We start from the raw sequence: 27752 nt of genomic DNA, 5'->3' as shown, positions 1-27752 counted from the left end.
TAAAACATTTATGTCAAAATATGAAACTAAGACTTTGAATTGCAGCACAGTAGATTAAGCTACTATTACTTCTAGACCTGCTACTCCATTCTGATTCAGCTTGCTGTCAATGAGCCTGAGAAGACAGGAAATGATTGGCCAAGTCACGTGTTCCACACAACTGGTGTGAGACAGCTGAATGGCAGCAAAAGATACAGTTGGGTAAGTCTGACTGACAACACGTGTTTAAATCACTGAAAGTATTCCTAATTTGGAAATGAAGATATGTGACCTTGAAAACAATTAAAAATGCAAAATTGATTATGAATATTTACTATACTCAGACCACATTGTAAAGGTACATTTTTTGTGTGTGTAGATTACACACCTACACCTACACATACATCATGTACTTGCAGCCAAAATACTAAGCAGAATAATGTGTATAAGCAGCATCATTTCGAGGAATAAAATTCTGAGAAAATAGCCTCCAAATACAACATGAAAAGCTGAAACAAATGAAAACTTCAGAACCGGTTGTTTAATGGCACTTTTACTTATTTATTTATTTATTTGCAATCTCTCTTTTTTTCCCTCTCACCCTTCCAAATAAATCAATAAATCTTAAAGAAAGTGATAATCCATATTTTAGTGTCTCCTCCACGGACCTCATAAGAAGAAAAAAAATCAGATAAAGCAGGTTCAAAATTCCAACCTGGTCTGAGGTAGTTGTCACTGCCAAGACAAACAGCAAAACAAAACCACCACCAAAACAAAGCCAGTTTGACTGCCGTTCTCCCCAGTGGAATAGGCTTTATCGTGCTGAAAAAGTGGACCAGATTCTGTCACTTTGAGAACACAAGTGAAAACCCAGTGAGTTTTCAAGAGAGAAAAACACTGCTTGTCTCAGAAAACAGCATCTCGCAATGCTGGAGACAGAGCTGGATCTTCGGGGAAACAGCTTCAGAGGCTCCGGTACAAGTCGCTGCCCAAGGCTGACCAAGAAGGAAAGGAAGGCATCCTTGCTCCACCCCCTGGGGGACCAAGGAAGGGAGAGCAAGCGGCAGGAGGAAGGCACACAGACAACCAGGCTCTCTGATGTGCAGGGCTACCGGGAAGGTCCTCCTCCCACTGCAGGATTTTGTTCCAGCAACAGCTCCCACTGTGAGCATAAAGAGGACTACAGGGGTAAGCAGGTGGTGTATTGCAATCCAGACAACAGCACCAACACTTCAGAACAGTTCCTACTCCAATAAATATCCACCAATGTATGAGGCATGCCTAATGTAGTATTTTTTTAACCTAGTCTCTGTGAGTACCTACAATTGGAAAACAAAGAAAAGGGGACGATTTATAAATCTGGAAACAAGCCCTCACTGAGACCATAATACTTTACTGCCACATATGGCATTTCCAACTTCTGGAATCAAGGGAAAACACATTTCTGTTGTAAAGTCACTCGGCTTATGGTGTTATTTTATAATTTCCCAAGTTAATACAAATGCATCCGTAAAATTCTAGTCCCTCTGTCCTTATTTTACATTTTCCAATGCAGGGGAAATAGGAGGTTTGTGCTCTAATTGTGCAGTGTATTTAACTGAGATCAAAGCATGAAAGTACAAACACACCCCCAAAAAAATCCTTGAAATACAACCAAAGAAATAAGTGAAAAGAAAAAGATTTTTAAGATGCTTTGAAAATGTTACACATCATAGACAAGGCAATAAGATACAAAAAATAAACCTGAGGGATTGGCGTGGTAGCTCAATGGCTAAATCCTCACCTTGCATGCACCAGAATCCCATTTGGGTGCAGGTTCATGTCCCAGTGGCTCCACTTTCCCTTAAGCTCCCTGTAAGTGGCTTGGGAAAACCACAGAGGATGGCCAACACCTTGGGACCCTGCAAACATGTGGGAGACCCAGAAGGAACACCAGGCTCCCGGCTTTGGATTGGCTCAGCTCCTGCCCTTGCGGCCATTTAAGGAATGAACCAGTGGACAGAAGATCTTTCTTTCTGTCTCTCCTATTGTCTCCATAAATCTGTCTTTCCAATCTAAATAAATAAATAAACAAATAAAATTTTTAAAAGAAAATTTAGAGATGACATGGTCAGTTCTAAGAAAGTTGGAGCACTCTATTATCTGTGGTCTAACTCATCGGTATACATAACTGACTAACAAATAGCTTAAAATGAAATGAACAAGCTCTGCCACCATTCTTTGTCCAAACCAGAAAACTAAAAATTTCCCATATTTGTGCCAAAATTTTCAAATGAGAATTGGTGTTATCAGGACAATAAATCCATGACTACTACTCTGACCTTTTTCATATGAAAGTCCTTTAGAAGTACAGGAACTGGGCCCAGCGCGGTAGTCTAGTGGCTAAATCTTCACCTTGCATCCCCCAGCATGCAGGTTCATGTCCCAGACAGAAAATCCCTTCACATCCAGCTCCCTGCTTGTGGCTGGGAAAGCAGTCGAGGGCGGCTCAGAGCCTTGGGACCCTGCAGCAGATGGAGTAAAATGGATGGACAGCTCTCCTGACAGCTTAGGTAGCAAGTGTCTGGGTGAGTGGATGCGTGGCGGTGGACTCTGTCAGCCAAAGCACCTTGGCAGGATTTTCTCAACCCTGGAGCAACGAAACCAATAGCATCTCAGAACTATCAAGATCACTCAAGCCACACCCTTGGGTAATGTTGTCTACCTTAGGGTTTCTAAGGTGACATCAGTGGTCATCCCCCACATCTAGATACTGACGGAATTTGAGAGCTGGTAGTGGTCCCCTCCATCCCCTGCCTCAATACAGAAGAAAAAGAATATTGGAAGCCTTTGTCCCACCAACCTTCCCTCATACACGGACCTTCCCCAACGTAAGTGGTCCTCACTGCATCCATCCTTACCATGTAAACATCAAAATATTTTATAAAGATCACTAAATTAATGAGTAATAATGTATTTATTAACCAATAATATAATACAAGATATAATAATAAAATGATCGGTTTATTGGTTAATTAATTAGAAGGCCATACACAATTCTTGTTAAATGGTTATTGTGATTTTTCAACAACTCTGAAAGATTTTTTTCTTGCACCAGCAGAGAGAATTTGTGATTTTAATCTACATTGCAACCAACATACAGAAATAATATGCATCATGCATTATAGGACTAGTTGGGGAAGAGTTGCAAGTCCCATGTCATGTCATATGTATTACAGGGTTTACAGTATCCAGAATACCTTCCGCATGACCTTGAGGCATTCTGCCACATTTGCTAAAGGGAACTACAAACGTAGTCCCTTGGTATTGCTAGTATACTACTCCACCTGATAGTAAGCAAGTATAATCAAAGGTGACACACAGGGTTTAACATCAAGAATCAGTGCTATTCATCCCCCAGCCCCAATGTGGGTACTCTAAGAAGAAATGGATCCTAGCTCTGTTATAGGCCAACCTTATTCTGAATGTAAGAAACCTAAAGCAAATGCAGACAGGTCAGTATACACAAGGTAGGTTTCTGAAATCTGATAAGATTGCTCTAAACAAGACAGCCAGGAGATTTCAGGAGAGTCAACATTTTCCTTTGGTCACAGAACCTTGCATCAAAAATCAAATGAAGAGTCGTTAGAATTGAAAGCTAGGATTCTTTAATTCTCTTTTGGAAATCACCATGCAGTTTGCTGACATACTGATAGGTAATGGCCAAGACACTTAACTTGATTTCTTATGTATTTTCTTTCATTTATACTTTCATGGTGATGAAGTTTTCACGTATGGTTTTACTTGACATACTATGTAGCAGGTCATTTTAGGTATGGGTATTATGACTAATAGGCTATGTGAGCTGGGATTTCCAAATCTATTGCTTTTTATTGCACATTGTTTTCATTCACAGGCCAAAAATGGACACTATTCAATTGAAAGTTGTAGAAGGAATAAATACACAGAAATATGCACACATAAGAGTACACCAAAAAGTTTATGGAAAACGTAATTAAAAGGCATTTAAAGAAAAAAGAGTGCAAAAAAGATGCAACAAGTTTTTAACTCCACAGAGATGTTGTATAGTCCATCTTTTTCATGGATTTTTGAAGACTCTTACATTATTGAGTATAACAACTCAATTCAGCATCTTCACTCCACCAAGAAAATTAACTGAGACATAGAAGACCTGAATATTTTCGCAATGTGTCAGAGTAGATAAAAAAAAGAAACGAAATCTACCCTGTCAGTAGATTCTATTTTAATCTTATAGTTATTTTGTTACCTGTAACTTGAATATTCATTTATGCATAAATGTGATATATTCACATTTTTTAAATTTGTTTTTCTATTATGCATTTACCTAAAAAAATGTTTAGCCACCATGTTCCGTGCACCTATTAGTCTTTAATACCCAATAGTTAAGAATTAGCAATATGCTGCAAATGTTCTCATACTAATGAAGTTTTTACATTCCTACAGAAGTATTTATGAAACATCTACGAAGGAATAAAAACCATGAACATATTGCACATTTAGAAGTGAACCAACAATGTGCTTCCATTGGGAGGCAGAATTGTAATGAGAATAATTATGTAGCAAACACACAGAGAAGCTAATTTATAGGATAAACATTGCGGCAGCAACAAAGTCACTTAGATGGAGAAATACATATGTTGGTAATGAAACAGCCATAGAAGGCAGGAGTAAGGAAAGACCATGAGAGATTGCCTATTGATGAAGAGTGCGCCAGCCAGAGAGGGCCCAGCAGCACCTGATCCAGCAAAAATGAAACCGGCAATAGGTAGGAAGTCAAGAAGCAAAAGTTCCTTCTTATTGTATTCTGAAAACTCCCTTTGCAGAACTTCAACAAATTGTAAAGCATGAGAAGAAAGTAAATAGAATTCAAAGAGCAAAGTGCAACTTTAATATTACTTTCAGATGAAGAGAAGGCAATAAAATAAAATATACAGAAAAGAAATTTTGAGTTAATAAATGGAAGCACTGTGCTCATCATAATAAATTGAAATGCATTCCTACTATCTTCAGGATATAGTTCAAAAGCAAAGCAATAAAAGAACAATGATTCATTTCAATGAAAGTGTTACTTAATACGTTATACATGCAAGGAAAATAAATTTAGAGGATATGAAACATCAGCGTGTCTGTTTTGCTTTCCAACATGACTAATATCTGATCAGGAGAGATTAATTTGGCATTTGAAATTCACACGACCGCACTCAAACACCATGCTCGACTATTAATTAGCTTCTCTTAGCGCACTAATATAGATTTGTGATATGACTTACAGAGTATATTCACAAAGATAAAAGTTCATATAGTTCACTTGGAGATTGGAAGTATAAAGTATGCGATACTTTAGGATGTATTTATTTAATCAAAAGGTAGAATGACAGGGAGAAAGAAAGAAATTTTCTATAGGCTGGTTAACTCCCCCAACGGCCCCAACGGCCTAGGCCTAGACAGACCAAAGCTAGAACATGAGATCCTTCCCAGGCCCCCACTTGGTTATAGCCACACAGTTTGCATGTTAGAATAAAGTGGGCCATTCTTCATAAGCAGCAGATGTAATGTTGAATGTTAAATACGTAAGACTCATGTAAAACCCAACAAAACATGTAAACAATAAGGTTAAATTCTGACTGAAATGATACAAACGTCCTGTGTCTGACTTCAAGCGCTGTGTCTAAATGCCTTTTCTTTCAGTATTTGGGATCAAGCCACTTAACATAATAATTAGCACTGTGACAATGTGCTAATGCCATGTGATAGCAACTCAAATATATTCACCCCCACACACATTTCTGTTTCATACATTAAGCATAAATAAGTATAATCTTTGTATTTTAAATTATGAAGGACATTTTAATTTGGGAAAGCTGTAATAAATCAATAACATTGGATTTTAGAAAATGAAGAGAATTTTGATGAGTCCACGTCTTTCTAGGCGATAATGTTATCTTAGAAACAGGGATATAATAGCAATGATAAAAAACGGCACTCCCACTTAAAATTATATCTAAGGAAGAATTAATATATTAAATATACCATCAGAATATAATTACTTTCTAAGATTAGCCCAAGATGAATGACAGTATTATTAGTTTTAATATACAGAGGTTTGCCAAAATGGCATTTGTAATCACATTACTCTCCTAAGTGGAACATTAAATCTCAATGAAATTTAACTTTGAATTTTACAATGCATTTCAGCCTTAAATCTTCATTTCTAATTAGTAATTTATTCTCTTTTTTTTTTTCAGGTTGCTCTTGCCAATATTATTCTCTTGATCACAATCTGTCATTTACTGATTCTTATGTCAAGGTTTAAAAATTAAAGTACAGTTACAAAATTCTGCTTAGTGCAGCAATAGTCAAATAAAAGGGACAAATCTCCAGGATTCATACATTCTTTTATTTTTTATTTTTACAGGTTTTTTTCTCAAGAGGTTATCTGATTATCAAAAAGAAAAATACACAGCAAGTTATACATTGTATTATGTTTTGTTGCTAATTTTTTATTTGTATGAATTTAATCTGATTGGTTCATTGGTCTCCTCTTGGGCTTCTGCCAGGCTGTTTTGTTATGCTTGTGCTGGAATGTCTTAAAAGCTGGTATGGTGATGTCTCCAGGTTTGTTTTTATTGTTCAAAGTTGCCTTAGTTATTCATGGTTCCTTCTGTTTTCATAAGAATACTAGAGTTTTTTCAACATCTGAGAAAAACACCTTTGGTCTTTGGGGATGGCACTGAATTTTGAGTATTGGTTACTTAGCATATTTTAAGTAGGTGATGTTATAACTGTCCCTTTCAATATTGTCTGATCTGCACCTTATGGGTTTTGATATTTTTTGTTTTTTAGTTTCATTCATGCAAAAAAGGTTTTTTTTCTTATGCTTTTTTTTTTTCAGTTAACACATAGGCCATACTGTAGTATCATTTTCTTCAAGTAGGTTTTTGAATTTCTTTTTTATTTCACCAATGATACATTGGTCATTCAATAGCATGCTACTTGACTTCATGTTGCAAGTTTTCTATTCTTCCTGTTATTGATTTTCTTTCATGGCTTTTCATTTACGAGGATGTATGGTAATTGTGTAATAGAGACTATTATGTCTGGATGTGACGACACGATGCAGTATGCCTCCCTACTTCCATTTCAAAGATGGATTATCAATGAAACTATGAAATAGATCTTGACAATAGGATGATGGATTCCTTTATAGATATTTGTAAAATATTTGAAAGTTTCACTTCACAACTGCATAAATAAAATGTACTTTAAATTTTGGGGAAAAAGAAATTGTTTCTTCTGTTTCCCTCTGTCACTGAGACTTTGCATTGCATTTTTAATTGGCTCTGTTGCATTTGTCATTTATAATATTTTAGCGTGATTCTGCTTCAACGCTGCTGGTTCTTGCGTGTTGTATTCCTTCAACTCCTGTATCTGTGGCTGGTTGTTTTTAAGGAGCTTTCCGCTGATCTTAGAAATTATTATCTTGCAGTTCTTTGATGTCTTCATCAGATGATTCTGTATTAGAAATATCCGTTGCGTCCTGAGCAGGGGAGGTATGGACAACCTCATTTGTGGTGCCTGAGCTGCCAGTGTAAGTCAGATTAGCGATTCTTCTGGGGCTGCTGATTACACTGTGTCATCCACAGGTCTACATGTCACATTCACGGTTCTTATTCAGGGTCTTGTTCTCTATGTGCACTCACTCCACGCCATCCAGTGAGATCCAGTCCTGGGCCCTGACGCGGAGCTGCCGCTGCCACCTAGGCACCTGAGTCGCCCTCGTCATGGCTGCCCTGTTGTTTGTTGAGCCTTTTCTCCCATTCATGGTTCTAACAGCTGAGTCTTTTAACTGCATCACAGGTTTGTTAGCAGTTCTCTTCCCTGTTGGTTGTGCATAGATTTTTTTTTAAATCTTTTTCTCTTCTTGCCAAAACCTGTTAGCATCTGGTTCTAGAGGCAACCCAGACCTTTTATGGCTGGAACCCAGGAGACAGCAAGTTGCTGTTAGTTTCCTCATGGGTCCAGCGAACTGTGCTGAGCGGGAAATGCGTTCTTTCTGGGTTCAGTACATGCGCAGTTCACAATTATCCCCCCCATGGGGTTTTCCGCAGTGCTCAAAATGGCAATGGATGTCCCACCTGTGGCACTGATGGGGGGCTGAGCTGTGAACTGCACCCTACCCCCACACTGATCAGTAGCTCATGACTGGGTCAAAGACTCAGCAGGACTTGCATGTCTATGCCGTGGTTCACCTCCTGTGTTCTTGATGTCTCCCATTCCCATCTGTCTGCCAATGAAGCCCTGATGACTGCTGCGCTGTGCTATAGCACTGCTCACCGTCTCTGCTTCCCTGTGTCCATGGGCCCTCAGGTGTTCCTCTACCGTGTGTCTACCCACTCCTATCATCTTTGAACACAACTTCTTTGCTTGTCCTCCACTAATCTTACTTCTTCCATTTGAAAGTGTCTCACCCTACTCTGCCAGCTGCTGTCTTGGGTATAAACCATCATTTCCTTTGGAATTTTATAAAACAGTGTGACTATGATCTGACTGTATTCTGCAGTGTTGCTAAGTGAGTAGAACTCATTCTGTGCCATCTTCCTACAATAAACGTAAGACCAAAGAAATTAGGGAGGATGTCATGATTTTAGGGAAATAAACTAGCATCTGGGAGACAGCGCGCGCTCTCTCTGTCTCTGTCTCTCTCTCTCTCTCTCTCTCTCTCCCCTCTGTTAGCCTCTCACTCTTGGTCTCCCTTCCTTCGCTTCCTCTCATCAGTACATAAGATAGAATGCCTACATTTTGCAATCAACAACAACAACAAAAAGTCTTCTAGTTTCACTGGCCATGATAATTAAATAAAATTTAGCTTTGGAGTTCTCTTCGAAATCCCTAATCTCTTTAGTGTTGTAAGCCTGCATCTTAACAGTGAATTCTGCTGTCCCAGGCAGACTGAGAGCATCCCTGTTTCCTGAAACATATATAACAGGAAGCAGATAAAACAGAAAGGAAGGAAAGAAGGAGGGAGACAGGGAAGAGAAAACACATTCACAGTTTAACTGAGTGTGCATCAGGGTTAACAGTTTTTAAAATGTTCTATCTCATTAGCTCTCAATGAAGAACAGGAGTCAATTCTATCGTTATCTTCACTTGACAGATAAGGGAGCTGGGGTATAAAGAGCAAAATAATTAGCTTGGTGTCACAAACCTCCGGTGTGACCGCAGATTAATTTGAATCCAGAAATGTTGCATCCGTAGCCCATGTTGCAAGTCACTGTCACACTAGAATGTGTGCTCAGGATTTTCATTTTAATCATTTGCTGCAAGAGAGTTACCAGGCCAAACAGGAGGCTTCAAACATCACTTGAATGCCCAGTGAACCCTGAATCTAATGGCAGAGCATAAGATATCATTTGCGATATGTTGAAGACAGAATTACTTGGAACACACTTTCCAGGAGACAGCAGAAGTCTCAGAACAACTCACTTTCACACAGTACGTAAAACTCTTGTTCAAGACTCTAACAGACCACATTAGAAACCTGAGCACTAAGCACCATGTATAAATAAAACGACTTGCTGTGCAACTAAGCATCTCTCTTGCAACTCTCTGCACGTGGGGGCTGACATGACGGTGCAGCGTGTTAATCCTTGGTCCTGTGGCACTGGCATTCCACAGGGCCTTCTCTTTCCCAGATGCTCCACTTTGGATCCAGCTCTCTGTCCTTACCCTGGGAAGGCAGTGGAGGATGACCCAAGTCCTTGGGACTCTGTGTCCATGTGGGAGACCTGGAAGGACCTCCTGGCTTCAGATCAGCTCAGTGCTGGCTTTGTGGCCATCCGGGGCGTGGAAGAACTTCTTTATTTTCTCTCTCTCCTTCTCTCTGTAAAATCTGACTTTCAAGCACAAATAAATAAATCTTTTTTTAAAAAATCCTCCACAAATGCAAATGTGCGTGCAAGTCCATCCTTCACGGGCATGTTTTTACACTGAAGAGGTAATGAGATAATGAGAAGTGATATGATTCCATCCCACTAAAGACGTGAAATATACACAGTGCGCAAAATGGGGATCATTAGTTTACTTACAGGATTTTTTCTGAATTTTAAAATGGGACTTGGGAAGCACAAGTAATATGCAGTGGCTGTGCTTTTAAAATACATCTATATTAATTTTGCAGCTGTAATTTATTCATCTAATGGCTAAGGTAAGCGATATTACATTCCATCTAGCATATGTATTAAGAATCAGAAAAAATGTTAGATGTGTCCAACGTTTGTTTCTCTTTGACATGAAAGGATGCAGAATGTTAATGCTGCAAAAGTTAATGAGATACCTGTATTGTGAAAAACACAACTGAATTCTGCTTATAAAGAAAGTGAAAATGCATCTTTCTAGAGAAGAATCATTTTGCTGTCTAATTCATCAAGTGTCTAATCTTAACAATGAGAAATTCATTGAGTGCACACATAATTATGGATGTTTCTTTCTAAAGCTTTTTGTATATTCAGTTGAGAGGGAGAGAGAAAGGGATGTGGAGAGAGGGAGCAGGAGAGGGCGCATTTCTATTGGTTCACTTCTCAAAACTCCCAGAAAGCCAGAAAGGTGGGCCTTGCTGGAGCCAGGTGCTCTGAGTTCAGTCTAGCTGCCCAGCATCACAGGCACACTCAGCCACCTGACACACCAGATTCTGCATTACCAGGATACTGGCATCAGCAGTGGTACCTGAAGTTGAACCCAGCTACCCATCTTTTCATTATCCAAAACACTGTCCCTAGTTAATTTTTTTCTTTTTGGCCATGTAATTAAAATACTATATTAATCAGAGGGCACTTTTTTCTGACAAACAACAGAATCAATTCTGGCAAACTCTTGAGTAAGAAATTAATTTAATAAAGAATGTTAGAAGAGATATTCAATATTTAAGGCAACAGTGTAATTCTTGGAGTCTGAGAATCATAAAAGAAGCTCAAGCTGTTTTGAGTCTGGCCTGCTGATGATCTGCTGTGTTGAATACTACACGATTCCAGAGCTTCTGTCATTGCTGTCTTTGAAAGCGGCACCCGAAGCCACAGTGCTCAGCCAGGAGAGCTTGCAGGAGAGCAAAGCTGTGAAGCACACTGCAAGAGTCTGTGTGTGTTCGTGAAATGGAACTGTGCTGGTGAGTCTCTGAGAGGTTCTAGCACGTAACTGCTCCTTAAAAACAAGGATGCCTAAACCTAGAAAGACCCGTTCCCCATTTTAAGGAAACAGACACCATAAAGCAAGAGTTGGCAAAATATTGAAACAGTGTTCACAAGATAGTGTGTAGTCAGAAACCATGTGAGGTATTCACTAGATAGAGTACACACACACACACACACACACACACACAGATGTTTACGCATAGTGAAGTTTTAATATTAGTATACTTCAAGAAGAAATGATGACAAAATGAAATGCAATCAATGATATTTCAAATTACAGTGATCCTGGTAAATGCATTTAAATATATTTTGGTGATTCAACAGTTGGTAATACAGCACTTAAATAAAAATACCAGTAGCATAATGATAGCTGAAATGAATTTCCCATCTTTCAAAAGTAGCAGCATGGTCAGCGGTTTCTGTTTTAATACCGAAAGCTTGAGAGTTCTCTGTACAGAGTAGATTTGAATGTTTATTCAGCTTAAGTAAAGGTAGCTGGAAATGAAACTAGACTTTCAAATACTGATTTTTAAAAAAATTCTCAACACTTGCTGCATGACATCTATCTAAAATGCTTCATCTTATCAGAATACATAGACGTCAGAACATAAAAAAATACTTCTGTTTCTTTTAACTTGACTGTAAAGATTTTTTAGGAAAATTAGAATTCATGGAACAGAGATAGGAATTAAATGTAAAAACTCCATGCCTGAGAAAATTGTAGACCAAAATAAGTGGACACAATACGTCCACTTTTGTAAGTGGATATATTCACAGCATTTACTTACTGTTTTATTTTCTTTGAGTGGTTTTTAAACAATAATATCCCAGACAGAACATAGGCCCCAGTGACACTAAGGTAAAGACAGAGAAATAAATGCCAACCGCAGCTCCAACGATCCATGAAGTAAATCAGCAATGACTTTATCTTGAATTGTTTCTCAAAACGTCATGAAATCTGAGATTATAAATTCCCTATAACACAACGTCCTGAATAGTTTTAAAGTTTTAGTATGGACCCTGAGAAAAGATCTCAGGTAGGGAGGTTTAGAAGGATGAATTCAAAATTACAAATACTACAATACGGACATAGTCTTGGATTTTTAATGATCACTGTAGGAAGATGTAGACTATGGGAGTTTGGAATCTCAAGCTGGGCATACACTTCAGCCTTTCTTTCTGAAGCAGCAAATAGTAAGTGAACAGTGGTGCTCTTATGAATAATGGCCATGAAGTGTAGAATGAAATTATCAAAATACCACAAAACGATGGCAAACGTTTGCCCTACTTCATTTCCTCAACACTCTCTAAGCACACATTTTTACTTCTTTCCATCTTTCAGCGTGATATCCGCCTTGCTGTTCATTTTAAATGGTTAACACAGAACATTGAAAGCCCTGTAATTCATCTCCATTTAACTATTGGAACCGCCCCCACCTGAACTGAAATCTGAATTTAGAAGACTGAGGAGTAAGTATGCCTAGAGGAACACGTTTCTTTATTTTAGAAAAATAGATCTTTCCTTGTGTTGCTTACCAGAAGGGAATTCCACAAAAGTTCCTTTGGGAGAGGGGGAATTCTGATTTTTCCACAAACTTTTTGAAATCCTCTTTTGCTTATTGTTTCTAATATATCAACAAATGTTTGAAGCAATGCCTGCCCTTAAACTTTGTTTAACTGCTCCAAGGTATTGTGCGTCACAGCATGTATGTTAGCAAACATAAAAATATTTCAAGTGATGATGAATCAAAGGCTGTAGAACAAAAAAATTTTCAGGGTTTATCATTTTTTTCCTCCTAATCTGTACTTTCGTTGAGAAACTGCTTGTCCCTTTTTCAAAAATAACCTGGATGACTACCTATTGGTTGGTGTGTACTCTCAAAGCATTGTAGCAAGCGGTCAGGTCATGAGGGCCAGCTGCTTATGCCAAGCTAACGCTGCAGGTGAGTATCCGATTTCCCAGCAACTGCCAAGGGTTCTGCGTTCTCAGACACTGAGTGAACCCAGGATTACAAACAGGTCAGACTAACTGCATCCCACTGCTTCTTGGCAACACATACACGTTGAATAACACAGCAACACTTTTTATGTCACAACTAGGCCTACATCTGTCCTTCCATTAACTGGACAGGAACTCGCACTCTTGCTTTCCCTGTTACCCATTTGTCCCACACTTGGCACTAACTTATTTTTCCACCCCTCCAACTCACCCAGTCAAGTGATTTTTGGATGACTTTGTTTTAGGGAAAAGAGTTCTGCTTTTACACCAGTACGTTGATGTAAGAGAAGGAATTGAATGTGGGTAGAAGAGAAGGGGAGGTAGAAGTGCTAGTGAAATATTCCCAAAATAACTCTATTTCATTTTAGCCATCCTTTCCAGCAATGTCTTTATTATCTTCATAATCACAGTGCTTCCACTCCTACAGTTATAATTAACACAGAGCAATGGATGAATGAATGCTATCTCCCTAGACACTGTGCTGGAGCCCAACCAGATCGCTCTTCTCCAATGAATCAAAGATCTTGTTCCACATCAACAACCCTTATCTTCAAGAAACAGACAGAAAGCAACCTTTATATCTTCAGTTAGAAATGAAGCAAATAGAGTAAGCCAATCCTCCTTGTATTGACACTGGAGGCATAGTCCGAAACTCTTCTCCTGCACCAGCTGGTACCAAAAAGAACTTAGATCCACATGGAGTGTAGCCTCAAAGGAAAAAATTATAGATTGCTTTTGGCGTTCAACATACTTGTGTATTTATTTCATTCTCTTTGGTGAAATACGGACCACTAAATTTCAGCCCTTTCCCAAATCACCTCTGTGCCATACTCTTGCTGACTGGGAAGCTCATATTTGTGATTTCAGGGCTAAAAAAGGAAGTGATAATACTAAATAATCTATGTGATATGTTCCAAAGAACAAGGACACTCAGGGTTTAGTATTATTTTTAAACACATGCAAAATCTTTGTGAACAGACCTCTAGAGCCAGAAATGCTTTTGGTCGTAACTATCTCCTTCTCTCCCCAAAAGAGAACACATGAATTTCTTTCTGTCACATTCTCTTCCATTCCAACAACCACTGTGGCATCTCCATTTGAAAAGTAGTCACAATACGATCAATTTTCCTTTTGCAAAGAAATTGAATGGAAGGAGACAGTAGGAAATTTCCAAAATCAATTAGAATTAAAATTCTGCCACACCCATTGTAAGAATAATTGCTTTAGTTGGTGACTTGGCTTATAAAGAAAAAAATAATAGCAATTATAGCCCAAGCCTCACATTGTAGATTGTGAATATGTGTTCGGGATTTGAAGAAAGAGAAGCCCTCTGAAATTGCGAAAAAATTTGTCTCTGGTCACTGTGACCAGAAATTGTATTTACAACTAGAAATTGAAGATCACCACTGGGAATCCACGAGGAGTCTTTATCACTTGGCTGGAAGCTACAATGCAGCTGTTTCCAACAATCCTCCCCTTCTTCCCCTGTTAGCCCCCTTCAAGACACTTCCTGCTAACTTGAGAAACAGAGATACTATTAGTGACAAAATGCCTTCTCTTCCCAAGTTTCTGTTTTATGAATAAATTTGATTTCCACCCATCAACCTCTGTCTCCTGAATATTGGTTTTTGCATATTGAGAAGTGGGCTTATTTTTTTTTTCATTCTGGCCAAGCAACAGTCCACTCTTGTATCAAGTTATTATTTCAGTGAATTCCACGTGATGTCAATTCTTCACACATATATTGCAATATTGAAATCATATTCCTCAAAGAATGCATCTCATAGGCACCAGAACATTACTAACTAACTAAGCCATGATATTATTTTAAAAATAGTTTTCCTCTTGCATTTAATAGATGTACATGTTAGAAATAAAAAAAGGACACCAGGATATTGTTGGGAATCAATAAATATACCATTCCAACCCTGTTTTCATTCCTGTAGCAAATTTTCTAAGCAATTTCAGAGATATGATTCCCAAAGTTGATATAAATGTATACTATCTACATTTACACTAATAGAGGCATTCTAAAAAAGTGGCATATATTTTCACATAAATACATTTTCATATAAAATGTATATATTACTCATTTATTATTTATATTCTTAGAGATATAAAATTCCATTACACACATATGCATATTATCACATTTTCTTCAGACAGCATTCTAAAGTTTCATTAATGAATACTTTTCCTGTGAAAACTTCATTATCTTGTTTGTGTCATAACTTGCTTATCCCAACAACACAAATGATTCAGATACTTCTAAATGATACACAATACTAAGTTGTCCACAGTATATTTCTCAGGCCATACAACGGACCTATGAATGTCCTAATAATTCTCTCCCACCCTATAGGTGATATTTAGTAAGCTCATCAGACTTAGGAAGCCTGTTATATAGACTGTGAAACAGACATCTTTGCAAGTGACTTCATGTATGTACTCACGTTGATGTCTTCCAAGTCTAAATTATTCAGAACAATGTTGTTCCTCTTCCAGACAATGGGTGGCCTCAGAGATGCCTGAATGGCGCAGCTTAAGACAGCACTTTGTCCCACAGTTGCCGCAGTAATGCTTAGCTTCTGGTCCTCAGGTAGATTCAATTGGATCACCTCTGCAAAGATAAAGTGTCAGGACATTGATGAGTATGTATTTTCATAAGGTTAATGAATATAAAGTTTCTCAATACTGGTAATCAAGTCTTTCAATTTGAACGAAAGGATGAAAAGCTTGTGATGAAATGAAGAAAGAGTAAATTGTTTCCAATAAAAGGTCAGGATGACATTTCAATTTAATTGATTGACAAGCATCATTATGGGGCAAAGAACTATTAAACATGAAATGAATATCAGAACTAGAGTTATAATAAGTCTGTCAGATTACACCCCAAAGAGAAATAAATTATTTAACTGCCAAATCGGCATGTAGTGTGTCAGCGGCTTTGAAATAAAAATGATGTTGTTTATTCACTGACAGATTTATATTGCAGGTGAGGTGAGCTCATTGCTGGCTGGCTTCATAAAACTAGCACAGCACAGCCGAGTGGGTGAAATGCTTCATTCTGCTGGGAAGGATACATTGACTCTAAGGGAATCAGATTTGTTCGGGAAGATAACAAAAAGAAGATATTAAATTTCTTTGACAAAATGCAATTAAGTGAAATTCTGTCAGCTTTCTTTTCCAGTGTTGGTTTGTTACAGTTACTCACCAATCTTTAAACTTTGATATTAAATATAAAATCTTCAACTAACCAACACACACATTTTTAAATTATAATTGTGCTGAATAATAACAGCATTACATGAAATAAGGCTACAGTTTTCTTTTCTTGTTTTCAACCAGTCCTTACCAGCCATGACAGTGGACACTAAACTATTGCTAACTACCAGAAGAGAGGCACAATGTCTGTTAATTCTGCATCCACACGAAAACTGCCTTTGGTGTCCAGCGGACACTCTCACTTTTTAACATCAAGGGTTTCGTATTTTTTCTGCTCAGTCTTTGCCATATCAGAGCAATCACAAATGATTACTGCAATTCATTTCAATTCCAAGGTATAACGGAGTGGTTGCTGTGGCGGGTGATGTTTCTCTTGGGGAGTTGAGTGGAGAAAATGCTGTCTTTTAATTTGTATTTGCATTCACTGCAGTTTCTACCACAAACACATCTTCTTCCCTTTTACCACTCTAGGTCTCTGCCTCTCTTAATCCTGTCTTCCTCCTGAGAACAGACATCCATCAAGAGAATTTTATCTAGTCTACCTACTTGGTAAACAGAACTTGGCTTTTGGTTGCCTCATTATTCTGACCTGTTTTGGTTATTTGTTGTAAATCCACACATGTGATTGCACATGTCACTGGGCTATCAATACTGCTTGATGCACAATTTTCTTTCCTTTCTGTAAGATCTTATTTATTTGAAATGCAGATTTACAGAGAACTAGAGGCAAAAAGGGATCTTCAGCCTCCTGGTTCACTTCGCAATGTCCGCAATGGGCAGAGCTGAGTTGATCCAAACTGGGAGCAAGTAGCCTCTTATGGGTCTCTCACATGGATGTAGTGGGGCCAACCTCCACTTCCTTCCCAGGTCATAAACGGAGCTGGATGCGAACTGGAGCAGCCAGGGCAACAACCAGCACCCATAGAGGATGCTGGCACCACAGGGTTCAGGATTAGCTTGCTGCACCACAGCATCAACCCTGACACACCCTTTTCTGATCAAACTGGAAACAGACTGAAAAAAAATGGCATTCTGTTACATAAAATCTACTCCCTGTATCTAAGAGACAGCTAAGTGTAACTGTTTTCATTTTCAAATAAAGGGAGCAGAATGGAATTTGAAAAACTCACTAGAGTAGTGCTGAACCCAAATTTATTCTTTTGGCCATTTTATGAGCAAAAGTTGAAAATAGATTGAAGGAAATGCGTAACAAGTATCTTGTGGAACACTTTCTTGAGACAGTATAATATTTCTTTAATGACATTTTTCCACATTAAAATATTATTTCAATGCTTCCAGAGTATTTAGAACATGTGTAACATTTTAGTCTGGTTTTTAATAAGCAATTTGTCATAAGTAGCATGTGACAGCTCTTCAAAACAGTAAGTTCATTTTAGGACAATGAACATTTGAAATCCTTCTTTATGAAGGCTTTTTACAAAGTTTATAACAAATGTTTATGATAAATTTACTGCATATATTTCCAAATTTCTACACACCGAAATGAACTTATCTTTTAATTCTAGTTTCCAAGAAGGTTTTTTGACATATCAGCATAATATATACACACCAATAGTGTACATTTAGATGTACTTGCACATTTGCATTTAAATGTATCCATCAATGCATATAATGCCTGAAAGTAAACTCTTATGGCTAACTAGGAGCAGGAAATATGTGAAATTTGCAGAAACAAACTTTTTTATGTGTCTTATATCATTGTGTAAACAGGAAAAAAAAACATTGTAAGAGTAATAATAGCATGTAGAGTAACATTCTGAATTCTAGCATCAACTACCTCATTAAACCACAGATAAGATAATGTGTATCTGCTTCTGAAAGTTACATGTCAACTTGGTCCTAACACAGAAAAATGTAACTTTTTTAGGTCATCCCTTAAATTTGTCACTAGCATCCTGTATCTGGCGTTAAGGCTAAGATCAGTAGCGAGGGTTGTTGTTTTTTTGTTATGTTTCAGCCTTAACTAGATAGCCTGGTCATCTTAAAGGCTGAGATTTGAAATAAGTTTATAGAATATCTAAAATGTATTTTTGAAGAATGCACAATTAAGATCATTGTTATTCACATTCACAGAACAATTTTAATTTGCATGTGACATTTTAAAATATTTTAAAAACGATCTTGATAGCATTCATGCAACTGAATGGCATTTTCTCTGTTAATTTCTTAAAAATGAAGTGGTAAATCCCTACAATTTAGCAGGAAGGCTTACTTATAGCGGGCAAGTCATGTCTATCCTTGCCAGTTTTGTGACAGTCGTTAATAAACAATGATTAATGCCCACAAAAATCTTCATCCTTAAATATTATGAATAGTATTTTAACAGTAAATGAAGTTTATTAAACCTAAGAATTATAATTTATTTTTTAAAATCAATACCTCTAGGGCCATTCTCTGCTTTTGAGCACCAAGGAAAACTAAGAGTCAAGTAAAATACATTCCTGCTAGGAATCATTTTCTATATTTTGTTTTTCATTTTTTCATAGTAGTTGTGTCACACAAAAAAAGAAATTTTAGATTTTTCCCCCCTAGAATATTGACCCAAAGAAACAAATACAGCTTAGTAAAACGGAGTAGCCAGTGCAACATGGAAGAAAAAGAAAACTGGCAGAAATATCACTTATAATGTAAAACTTTCTGTAAAGTTAACACTAGTTAATGACATTGGTGAAAGATACTAGTAATATTCTTGAAAGAATGCACAAACATCGTAGGGGGCAGAAGAGAAAGAGTAGAAGAGACACATAATTGGTGAACTCATCTTTGACAAAGATGAAAGGGATGTAGCAGAGGAAATAGTCTTCAACAAATGCTGCACCAAAAACTAACACACACACACACACACACACACACACACCAATCTAGAAACTAACACACACACACACACACACACACACACCCCAGTCTAGAAACTAACACACACACACACACACCACACACACACACACACACACCACACACACACACACACCCCAGTCTAGAAACTAACACACACACACACACACCACACACACACACACACACACCACACACACACACACACCCCAGTCTAGAAACTAACGTTACATCATTTATCATGACGTGTCAATGCGGATCACAGACCCACATGTGAAAAGATCTTGAATTGTGACAATTATTCTCCTACTTCAGAAAAATCATAACAGTATCAAAGAAATGTTAAAATAATTAGATATTTTTTCTATAAGATTTGCTTATGCAAATATCATGCCTGACTTGAGGAAACTTGTATTCTAAATTCATGAAATGATGATTTCTTGAAATACTAATTTCTTTTGCTATCTTTAGTATGTATATTCAACTTATGATCAATAAAAACATGGAATCCACTGTAGTCAATGTGGAACAGAAACTGTATGCATGTTTGAAGAAGACAATCTAATATATAGAGGTTGCCGTGAATTCTTACTGGTTAGGGTAAAGCGCTTCAGTTGTCACCAATGTCTCGTACTTTAAATGTTAACTGCCATGTTAAAAAGTTATTACGTCTATAAAAAAGGCATGCTAACCAGTTGCCATTTTTTCATCTCATCTTGAGGCAGTAGGTGAGTGTTAGAGCCAGCCAAACGACACCAGTTGTTGCCGTCAATAAACAGAAGAATTTTAACTCGTTTCTAGATGACAGTCAGCAGTAAAGGAATACATTTCGCTCTCTAAATGGTGTAATTCTATTGGAGCCTTTCAGACTAAAAAATATGGTAATAGCGTTGCCTAATTAAAACAATTCAATTAAAAAAGGATTTTTAAAAATTTGTTCCCTAATAATGTTGGGTGTACATTGATGAAACAACATTTGCCTTTCCTGTGAAGTTTTGTACTTAGGCTTTCTCTTACGTTAGAGCAGACATGAATGACGGGGACCCGAGCCTGGCTGTTCATTCTGACATCTCTTTGAAGGGTCCAAAGACTGCATTTCTCCTGCGCAAATCCAGAAACAAATTTAACGATTCCGCCAGAATTAATTAGGCTGTTTGGGATTGACTGAGCTAATCAAAATCACAAGATATCCTTGTTTATCCCGGAATACCAATGCATTCACTTACAATAGGGAAGGCATTAGGTTTCATTACCAGGGTCAGTTGTGAGCCTGGGAATCTCTCCTGTAACGCATAGGTCAAAGCTTCACAAGATTGATTCAGAGAAAATTACAAAAAAGGGAAGGAGCGAGTCCAAGCAGTCCGACACTCATCAGCTAATGAATTGCCCTTTGCAACTCTAAAGACATTTCTGTCTCCAGAGCTTTTCTTTTTCTTGTCACTTTCAAGTTTATTGACAAATTCTTAGTTCTTTTTTTTTAAAGAACACACTGCCTATCAACATCTGTGTGCAAGTAGCATTTTAACTCGGCTCCATTGGTGAAAACTGAGTACAGTAGGTTCTCTTCGCATCTGCAAATGTTCCCATGGCCCTGGGCTTGGCCAACTCGGCCCATGGACCAAACCCCATCTACTGTAAAGTCTATTGGAACACAGCCCTGCCCATTTAATGCTCTCTTGTATATGCTGATGTGTCTGGCCGCTTTCAACTACAAATGAATGGTTGAGTAATTTCAACTGAAATGTCAAGGTTTGCAAAGTTTCAAATACTCTGGGACCCTTTGTAGTAAAAGTAACAATAATAAGTTGCCATTTTTGTTGCCATTTTTTGGCAATGGCCACTTTGCCATTTTTACAATCCTTAAGTTACTAAAATGTAATCTATTCGCCTTATTCTGTTTAGCAAACTAGCCACAAATAATTATATATAAATACGTGAAAATTGCTCCATTTATATATCATGCAGCTAATAAACCACCATTTTGTTTTTAAAGATCTCTCATATTTCTGTAAATATTGGAATACGCCTCTGTCGAAAATGTAGACAAAGTTCTTCTAATTTTTGTTTGTTCTTGCTATTTTCAGTTAGCCGAAAGACAGAAAGAAAAACAGATCTCTTGCATTCACTGCGTCACTCTCCAGACGCCTGCCGTCACTGGGGCTGGAACAGGTGGGAACCTGGAGCCAGGAGCTCCGCCTAGGTCTGAGACATGGCATGGGAACTTGAACCGGCGCCTGCTGCCTCCCGGATCACACGTCAGCAGTAGCAATCCTGCAGTTTTTCTCTTGCTAACCCCAGTGTTTTGACTTTCTCACGTATGTTTTGTTTATTTGTGTTTGTTGCTTTTTTCCTTCAAAGACTTTGTCCCTACTGAAGTTAACGAACGTTTCCATGCCTTTTTCGCTTGCCTGGTATTTCTTCCTTTGACAGAAATCAGGCTTTGGCTGATAAACCATCGCTATTTTGCTGATCTACCTAAGTCATCATTCCTGTTCATGAAGGTGCTTGTAAACCACTGAGAAGACCAGTCACACCTGCCTAAGTTTAAAATTGGAGAAACACACAGTTGACTAAATTTAATAATTTTTACAATTCTACAGTTATTGCCATATCATGACATTTCTACTCACACAATGCTAAGGGCGGCATCCTTGCTGCATCTGAATATATGTCTCATTACTTTGAGTATGAACATCTCTTAATATGTTCTGGGCATAATTTCATACAATACCACTACTGTGAAACCCTAGGTTTTTGAAACCATCTTGGGTAAACACAGTATAGTTTGAATCTTTCCAGCTAATTACATGTTACCTCATGCTCGGGAATTCAGATTTAAGGTCATTTGTCTTCCCCATCAGAACAAAGAACAGAAATGAGCAATTGTGCAATTAACTCAGTAATTGTGAATAGATGTTCTGCACATTTATTGTTTAAAATATACCAGACTTAAATTACAGACTGAGTATGAATTATGATTCTATGAACAAAATCAATGAAATGGTTTCCCCTGTGTAGATTTACTGAGAGTGAATATTATAAAGTGTATTTTGTGACTTGTTAAAACACAAAAATGTCCCTAGTCTTTGTTGTCTGAAGCAACTGCTAAGCATTTGTAGTAAGTTTCTCAATTTTGTGGAGATCTTAATGAGAGTATATATTTTCTTGATTTTTTCTGTTTAAAAGGGAGAGGGAGAAACAGAGAATGAGGACTTCCATCTAGTTCATGACTTGCCAATGCCTGTGACACAACTGTACAAAATGCAGCAACTCAGAACTCACCCCGCCTCTCCCCTGCCCCAAGCCGGTGCTAGTGACCAAGCACGTGGGCTAGTCTCTACTGCTCCTCAGGGTGAATGAACCATAATCTGAAATTCAAACCACTAACTGGGCCAAAATCCCAGATATGAGTGAAAAGACCAGTATACTGATGAATGAGCCCTTTCCTCAGGTTCTATCTCTAGTTCTTTTTACTTCAGCAAACCGTGCCAACAATTTCTAAACAAATTGTGTAAACAATATACCTCGTAAATACATAACAAATTTTGCAAACAAGTATACCTCAAGGTTTAGACACAGTCCATTAGAAATGTGCTAGAAAACTCAACAGAAATTTAGTAAGTTTTAAATGAAAAAACAAAGTTCAAACTGTGTAGTGTTCTATGAAAAACAAGTTATTTTCAGTGAAACAGATAAAACAGAAAGTCAAATTTATATGCAGATCAGGCTTAGTCTGTCACTATACTCACAATTATACTAATTAGACATTAAGTTTCAAATGCCGTATTTACACATGGAAACATACATTTTTATAGGAAGCTTAAATTTAAAGTTTTACAACCTTAACATTGTAATACAGTGGAATTCCTTGGCGAGAAAACTTGAGTGGTGAGGGACAGTATGAGGAAGGAAGCATCAAGTTATTTGCATACAGTGGATTTGACTCAAAATTTGTACAGAATAGGGTCCAGCGTAGTAGCCTAGCTGCTAAGAAGTCCTCGCCTTGCATACGCCGGGAACTGATGTGGGCATGGGTTCTAATTCCGGTGGCCCAGGTGCCTAGGACTCTGCCACTCCATGTGAAAGCCCTGGATTGATGTTCAGGCTCTTGTTACCAGGCTAGCTCTGCTCTATCTGTTCTGCTTGCATTTGACAAGTGAAACATTAGATAGAAAATCTATCTCTGTATCTCAAATAAACTACAAAAAAAAAAAAAAAAGAAAAGAAAAGTAAAATCAAAGGAAAAAAGAAAAACAAAGACATAAAATTATGTAAAAACTATTTAGTCCCTATTTTGCAGACTTCTGGACTCAGAGAAATGCAACAAAATATTTACAATTTTCAGGGCACACTTTTGTTCAAGCTTTGTTATAAATACTACAACTGCTGAGAGTATAAACTATGATAAATCGTGAGACATGTAGAAAGACATGGTTACAATTAAATGAGTCGAGTTGGACTTCAGAGTGAGCTCTATTGTCTCGTTGACCCACAGGGAGGGAGTGGGGCCTTCGAGTATAAGCAGCAGACATATTTCCAAAATGAACTGCACAATCAGTGGAAGTTGAAGAAAGTTCCAAAATGAATGAAAAGTGAGAAATAGGAAAGCGGTAATACAGGATGAGATTTAATTTAGATAAATGAAAAGAACCTCCACAGAAGGAATACCAAGGGAAAGGAACAAACTGAAGAGTACTGGTCGTTGTTCAGAGAACTACAGATCATCACAAGAAAACTACCAATGATGAAGCTAAATAACTATCATGTAAAAGCAGACTCTTTTAGCCAACAGTAACTTTAAACACATGACTAATTGGCATGGACACAAGGAACTGAACAATGAATCGAATAAGCTTAAAATTCTTTATCTTAACAATGAAAAGATATTCTCGTTGTATCCACCTTAATGAGGGAGACTCCACCGTACAAGACAAAAATAAATGTACAAGTTTGTGCAGTTATAAATAGAAGATTAAAAATGTGATAAAATTTGAAAAATTGAAGTATAAACCTTCAAAAATAGGCCATATATATAAAGAGGGAGTAATATCAGACACAGTTTCAATAAAAATAATCTTTGCAAGCAAGTACAAAACAATATTCTACTAGGTTCGAACATTTCCATTCCAAATTATATTATCCTGGTTAGCACTGCATCGAATATAATTCCATGGTATACAGTTAGATATGAAACACAATTAAAAGATGCAACTTAAACACACAATTATCTTCTTAACATAAGCATTTAGATGTGGAAGAAAATAGTAACATTTAAAATACACACATATGACATTTTAGTTTAATACTTTACAATTCAAATGAATTATTGTCAGACATATTGATGCACTATCATGATTCTTGCTTCTTACTGCCTGCTTTGAGCTCCAGCTCTACCTAGGAAGTTCAGTGTGGGACCACCTAGAAATCTATGTGGCTGACATATTGTCATTGATCAGCTCTTTGATTCTTCCAAACCACCTTGTTTTATTCTGTAAATTCTCTAGACTATTCATCTTTCAGTCTACTGAAGTTTAAGATCCATGATCTCGTCTTAAGACAAGGTGACTTGGAAAGGGCTGAGGTGAAACAAACTTCTGTGTTTCTGTTTCTTGTTATCTTGACCTTCCGCCACCTTCGTGTGGGAAAGTAAACATGCCGCACAGTTTTCAGTTTCCAAAAATCTTCAGGATTTCATCACTGTTTTGGAGAGCAGAACTGGGTCTTAGCGGTTTTCTCATTATGCAGTAACAACATAGAGGGATGATTATGATAAAGCCCTTTTTTTTTCATGTGCACTTAAAATTTTTCTACAGGGAGAAAGATGCCTGGAAAACAATATGATAAGAAATGGCAAAATATGAAACAAAAATCTTAGGTGCCATGCTACTGATAGCAGAAATATGAAGGACCGAAAACTCTGAAAAACAGAAGAGAAACAGAGGAGACCAGGGATGACCAGTTTTCTGCTTTCCATTGTTTGTAAGTTCTTCTCTGGCATTAAAGTAAAACACATTAAGTCATCCTGCTCAGTGATGTGTGACACGGCGAATGATAATGATGTGAAGACGCAGTCTAGAAATCAAACTGAGTTATTATAGAGGCCACGCGACAGCTGCATCACGTGAGACAGCAGCTATGGAAATCCATTAAGGAAGCAGTGAAATCCAGTCCTGAGCCTATCTGCCCAAAACAGCCTGTGAGTGCCGCTATGTGTGCAAGCCTGTAAGTGAACGGAAGACGGTCTTCAAAAAACAGAAATTCTTCCACATAGTATATTTAACTATAGCTCAGGGCAGCACTGGCTCGCTGTTCCTATCTTATAAAAATTAAAAAAAAAAAATCCTACATCACTTGCAAACTGAGAAATCTAGAATTTAATCAGTTTGATTTATAACTAGTATACATATCAGCATTTTGAAAAATCATTTTCTAGTTTTTTTATGAATGATGGCTATGTGTAGATTTCAATTAAGTTTCTTTTTCAGCATCACAATAAAGGTGCACTTAAAAAAAATCTCACGACCAGTGTGACCTTGGCTCTTTTTTTTTTAAATTATTTATTATTTAACTTCATTAATTACATTGTATTATGTGACACAGTTACATAGATACTTGGGTTCTTGTCAGGAGCTCCTGGTAGACCTAACGATGTCAGATCCATATCGGTCGGGGAAATATCCAGGATTTACAAACATGCAGAAATCCTATTTATATTTACCACTTTAAAATCACCAGACCATATAATGTGGCACAGATATAACTTACTAAAATATTATTTTCAGTGTAATGAAAATGGAAATGGATGCCTCTATGTTTTCATCGTCCATTATCAAGCTCTAGCTCAAAAAAGAATCCAAAGGTTGAAACTAGAGGGGCATCACTTGAAAGTTATACATGCGTTAGACGCATACAGTGTCATGATATAGGCATGGGCATGTGTGCAGTAACTTAACAAAACATGGATAGTGTCATATCTAAAGATTTACAAGATTTACAAGATTTTAATATACAAAACATAGAGTATAAACTATACATACAATCAAAACTGATTATTAAATAATGTCTATCATATACATGATGATTTAATGCAGTGATTAATGGTGTGTTTAATGATGCTTGTTGTTTATATATAGCACACATTTTTATCATACTTATGGTACAGATTTACAAAACTTTGTACTTCAGTTAACATATTTGTTTTAGCATTTATTTCATTGGTATGTGGTATGTTTTTTTAGATAAATGTAGCTATGTAGTAGACTATCATATCCAGATATGAAGATATAATACAGTATGCATCTACTTGCAAATCAAAGATGGACTCCCAATGTAACTGTTAAATAAATCCTGACAATAGTATGCTGGACTCTCTGCCATTGTCCATATCTTCAATGTCAGGATACACTTAAACAGCAGAATGATGCACTTATGACAGTTTATGAAGGGCGAGCTATAGCAAGAATAGGGGAATCTGAGGGGAGTGATTTTTGGCTCGGCTAGCAGCCCTCCCAGTAAGCATGACCCAGAGATGGGGGCAGACTGGGCAGGGCTGGGCTGCAGCACCCACCAGTGAGAGTAGCAACTGGGGGCTGGCTGGCACAGGTCAGGATGCAGCATCTAATGGCAGAGGCCAAACTAGGGAATGGGTTATATGGGGTTGGGTCAGATAAACCACTGTGTGGTAGACAGGGTTGGGCTGAGCCATAGCATCCGTTGATTTACATAAGAGCTGGGGCTGGAGAAAGAACCAACCCAGCAATTGTAACTACTAGTGTGTGCATAGGCTGGTGTGGGTGATACAAAGAGTTGGAGCCGGTGCTGGCAAACACACACAAGAGTCAGGTCTGGGACCACTTCACAGGAGGTTTCTTTGGGGATCCCCCTTACTAAGCCGCTCAACTCAGAACTCCAACCAGGAGGAGAATCACGGGAACTGTGGTCTGACCACGAGATGCATTTGTCAGAACTGGCCTCCCCAGGGGCTCAGACAGAGTAGTGGACCACATACTCAGATGCACATAGAGGATATGACATCCCACTGGGATCTGCAGAAGACAGTTGGTACCATAGCAGAGGAAGGAGGGCAGAACAAATTGGTCAACTACCCCAGGGAAGCACTGACAGTAAATATTTGGGATGATGAGACTCTAAGGTGTATTAAGTCAGCCAATGGACCCTAGAAGAATTTCTTCACCCTTGGATCATTGAGATCAAGAGCATTTCAGAATTACTGATAGCACTTGAGCAGAACCGTCGGAGCATGCTCCACACTGGGGAACCTAGGATGACATCAGGTAGCCATTTCCCATCCCTAGGTACTGAGGCGATTGCAATGCTGGGTGTGGCTCTTCCCTTTGCTCTCCCCCTCCCCCAGACACAGAAAGAAGAAAAGGGAAATTTGGGAACAGCAGTCTCACCCACTTCCCCTAATTCTTGACCCTTCCAACCTAACTATGAAGACATCATCAAAAATGAACTTAAAAAAATAC

General features: G+C 37.8%; 1 protein-coding gene across 5 annotated transcripts in view; it reads right to left on the bottom strand.

The window, feature by feature from the left end:
- Positions 1–27752, bottom strand: part of FSTL5 (follistatin like 5) — a 274244-nt gene that overhangs the window by 88594 nt on the left and 157898 nt on the right. For all 5 annotated transcript variants that reach the window (XM_058657545.1, XM_058657547.1, XM_058657548.1 and 2 more), the window contains one exon: positions 15636–15802. In XM_058657545.1, coding sequence (XP_058513528.1) covers positions 15636–15802 — 167 coding nt within the window. The remainder of the gene's footprint in view (positions 1–15635; positions 15803–27752) is intronic.

This window comes from Ochotona princeps, chromosome 32 (assembly GCF_030435755.1).
Source record: "Ochotona princeps isolate mOchPri1 chromosome 32, mOchPri1.hap1, whole genome shotgun sequence".
Taxonomy (NCBI): domain Eukaryota; kingdom Metazoa; phylum Chordata; class Mammalia; order Lagomorpha; family Ochotonidae; genus Ochotona; species Ochotona princeps.
This window is presented reverse-complemented; position numbering and strand designations above follow the sequence as displayed.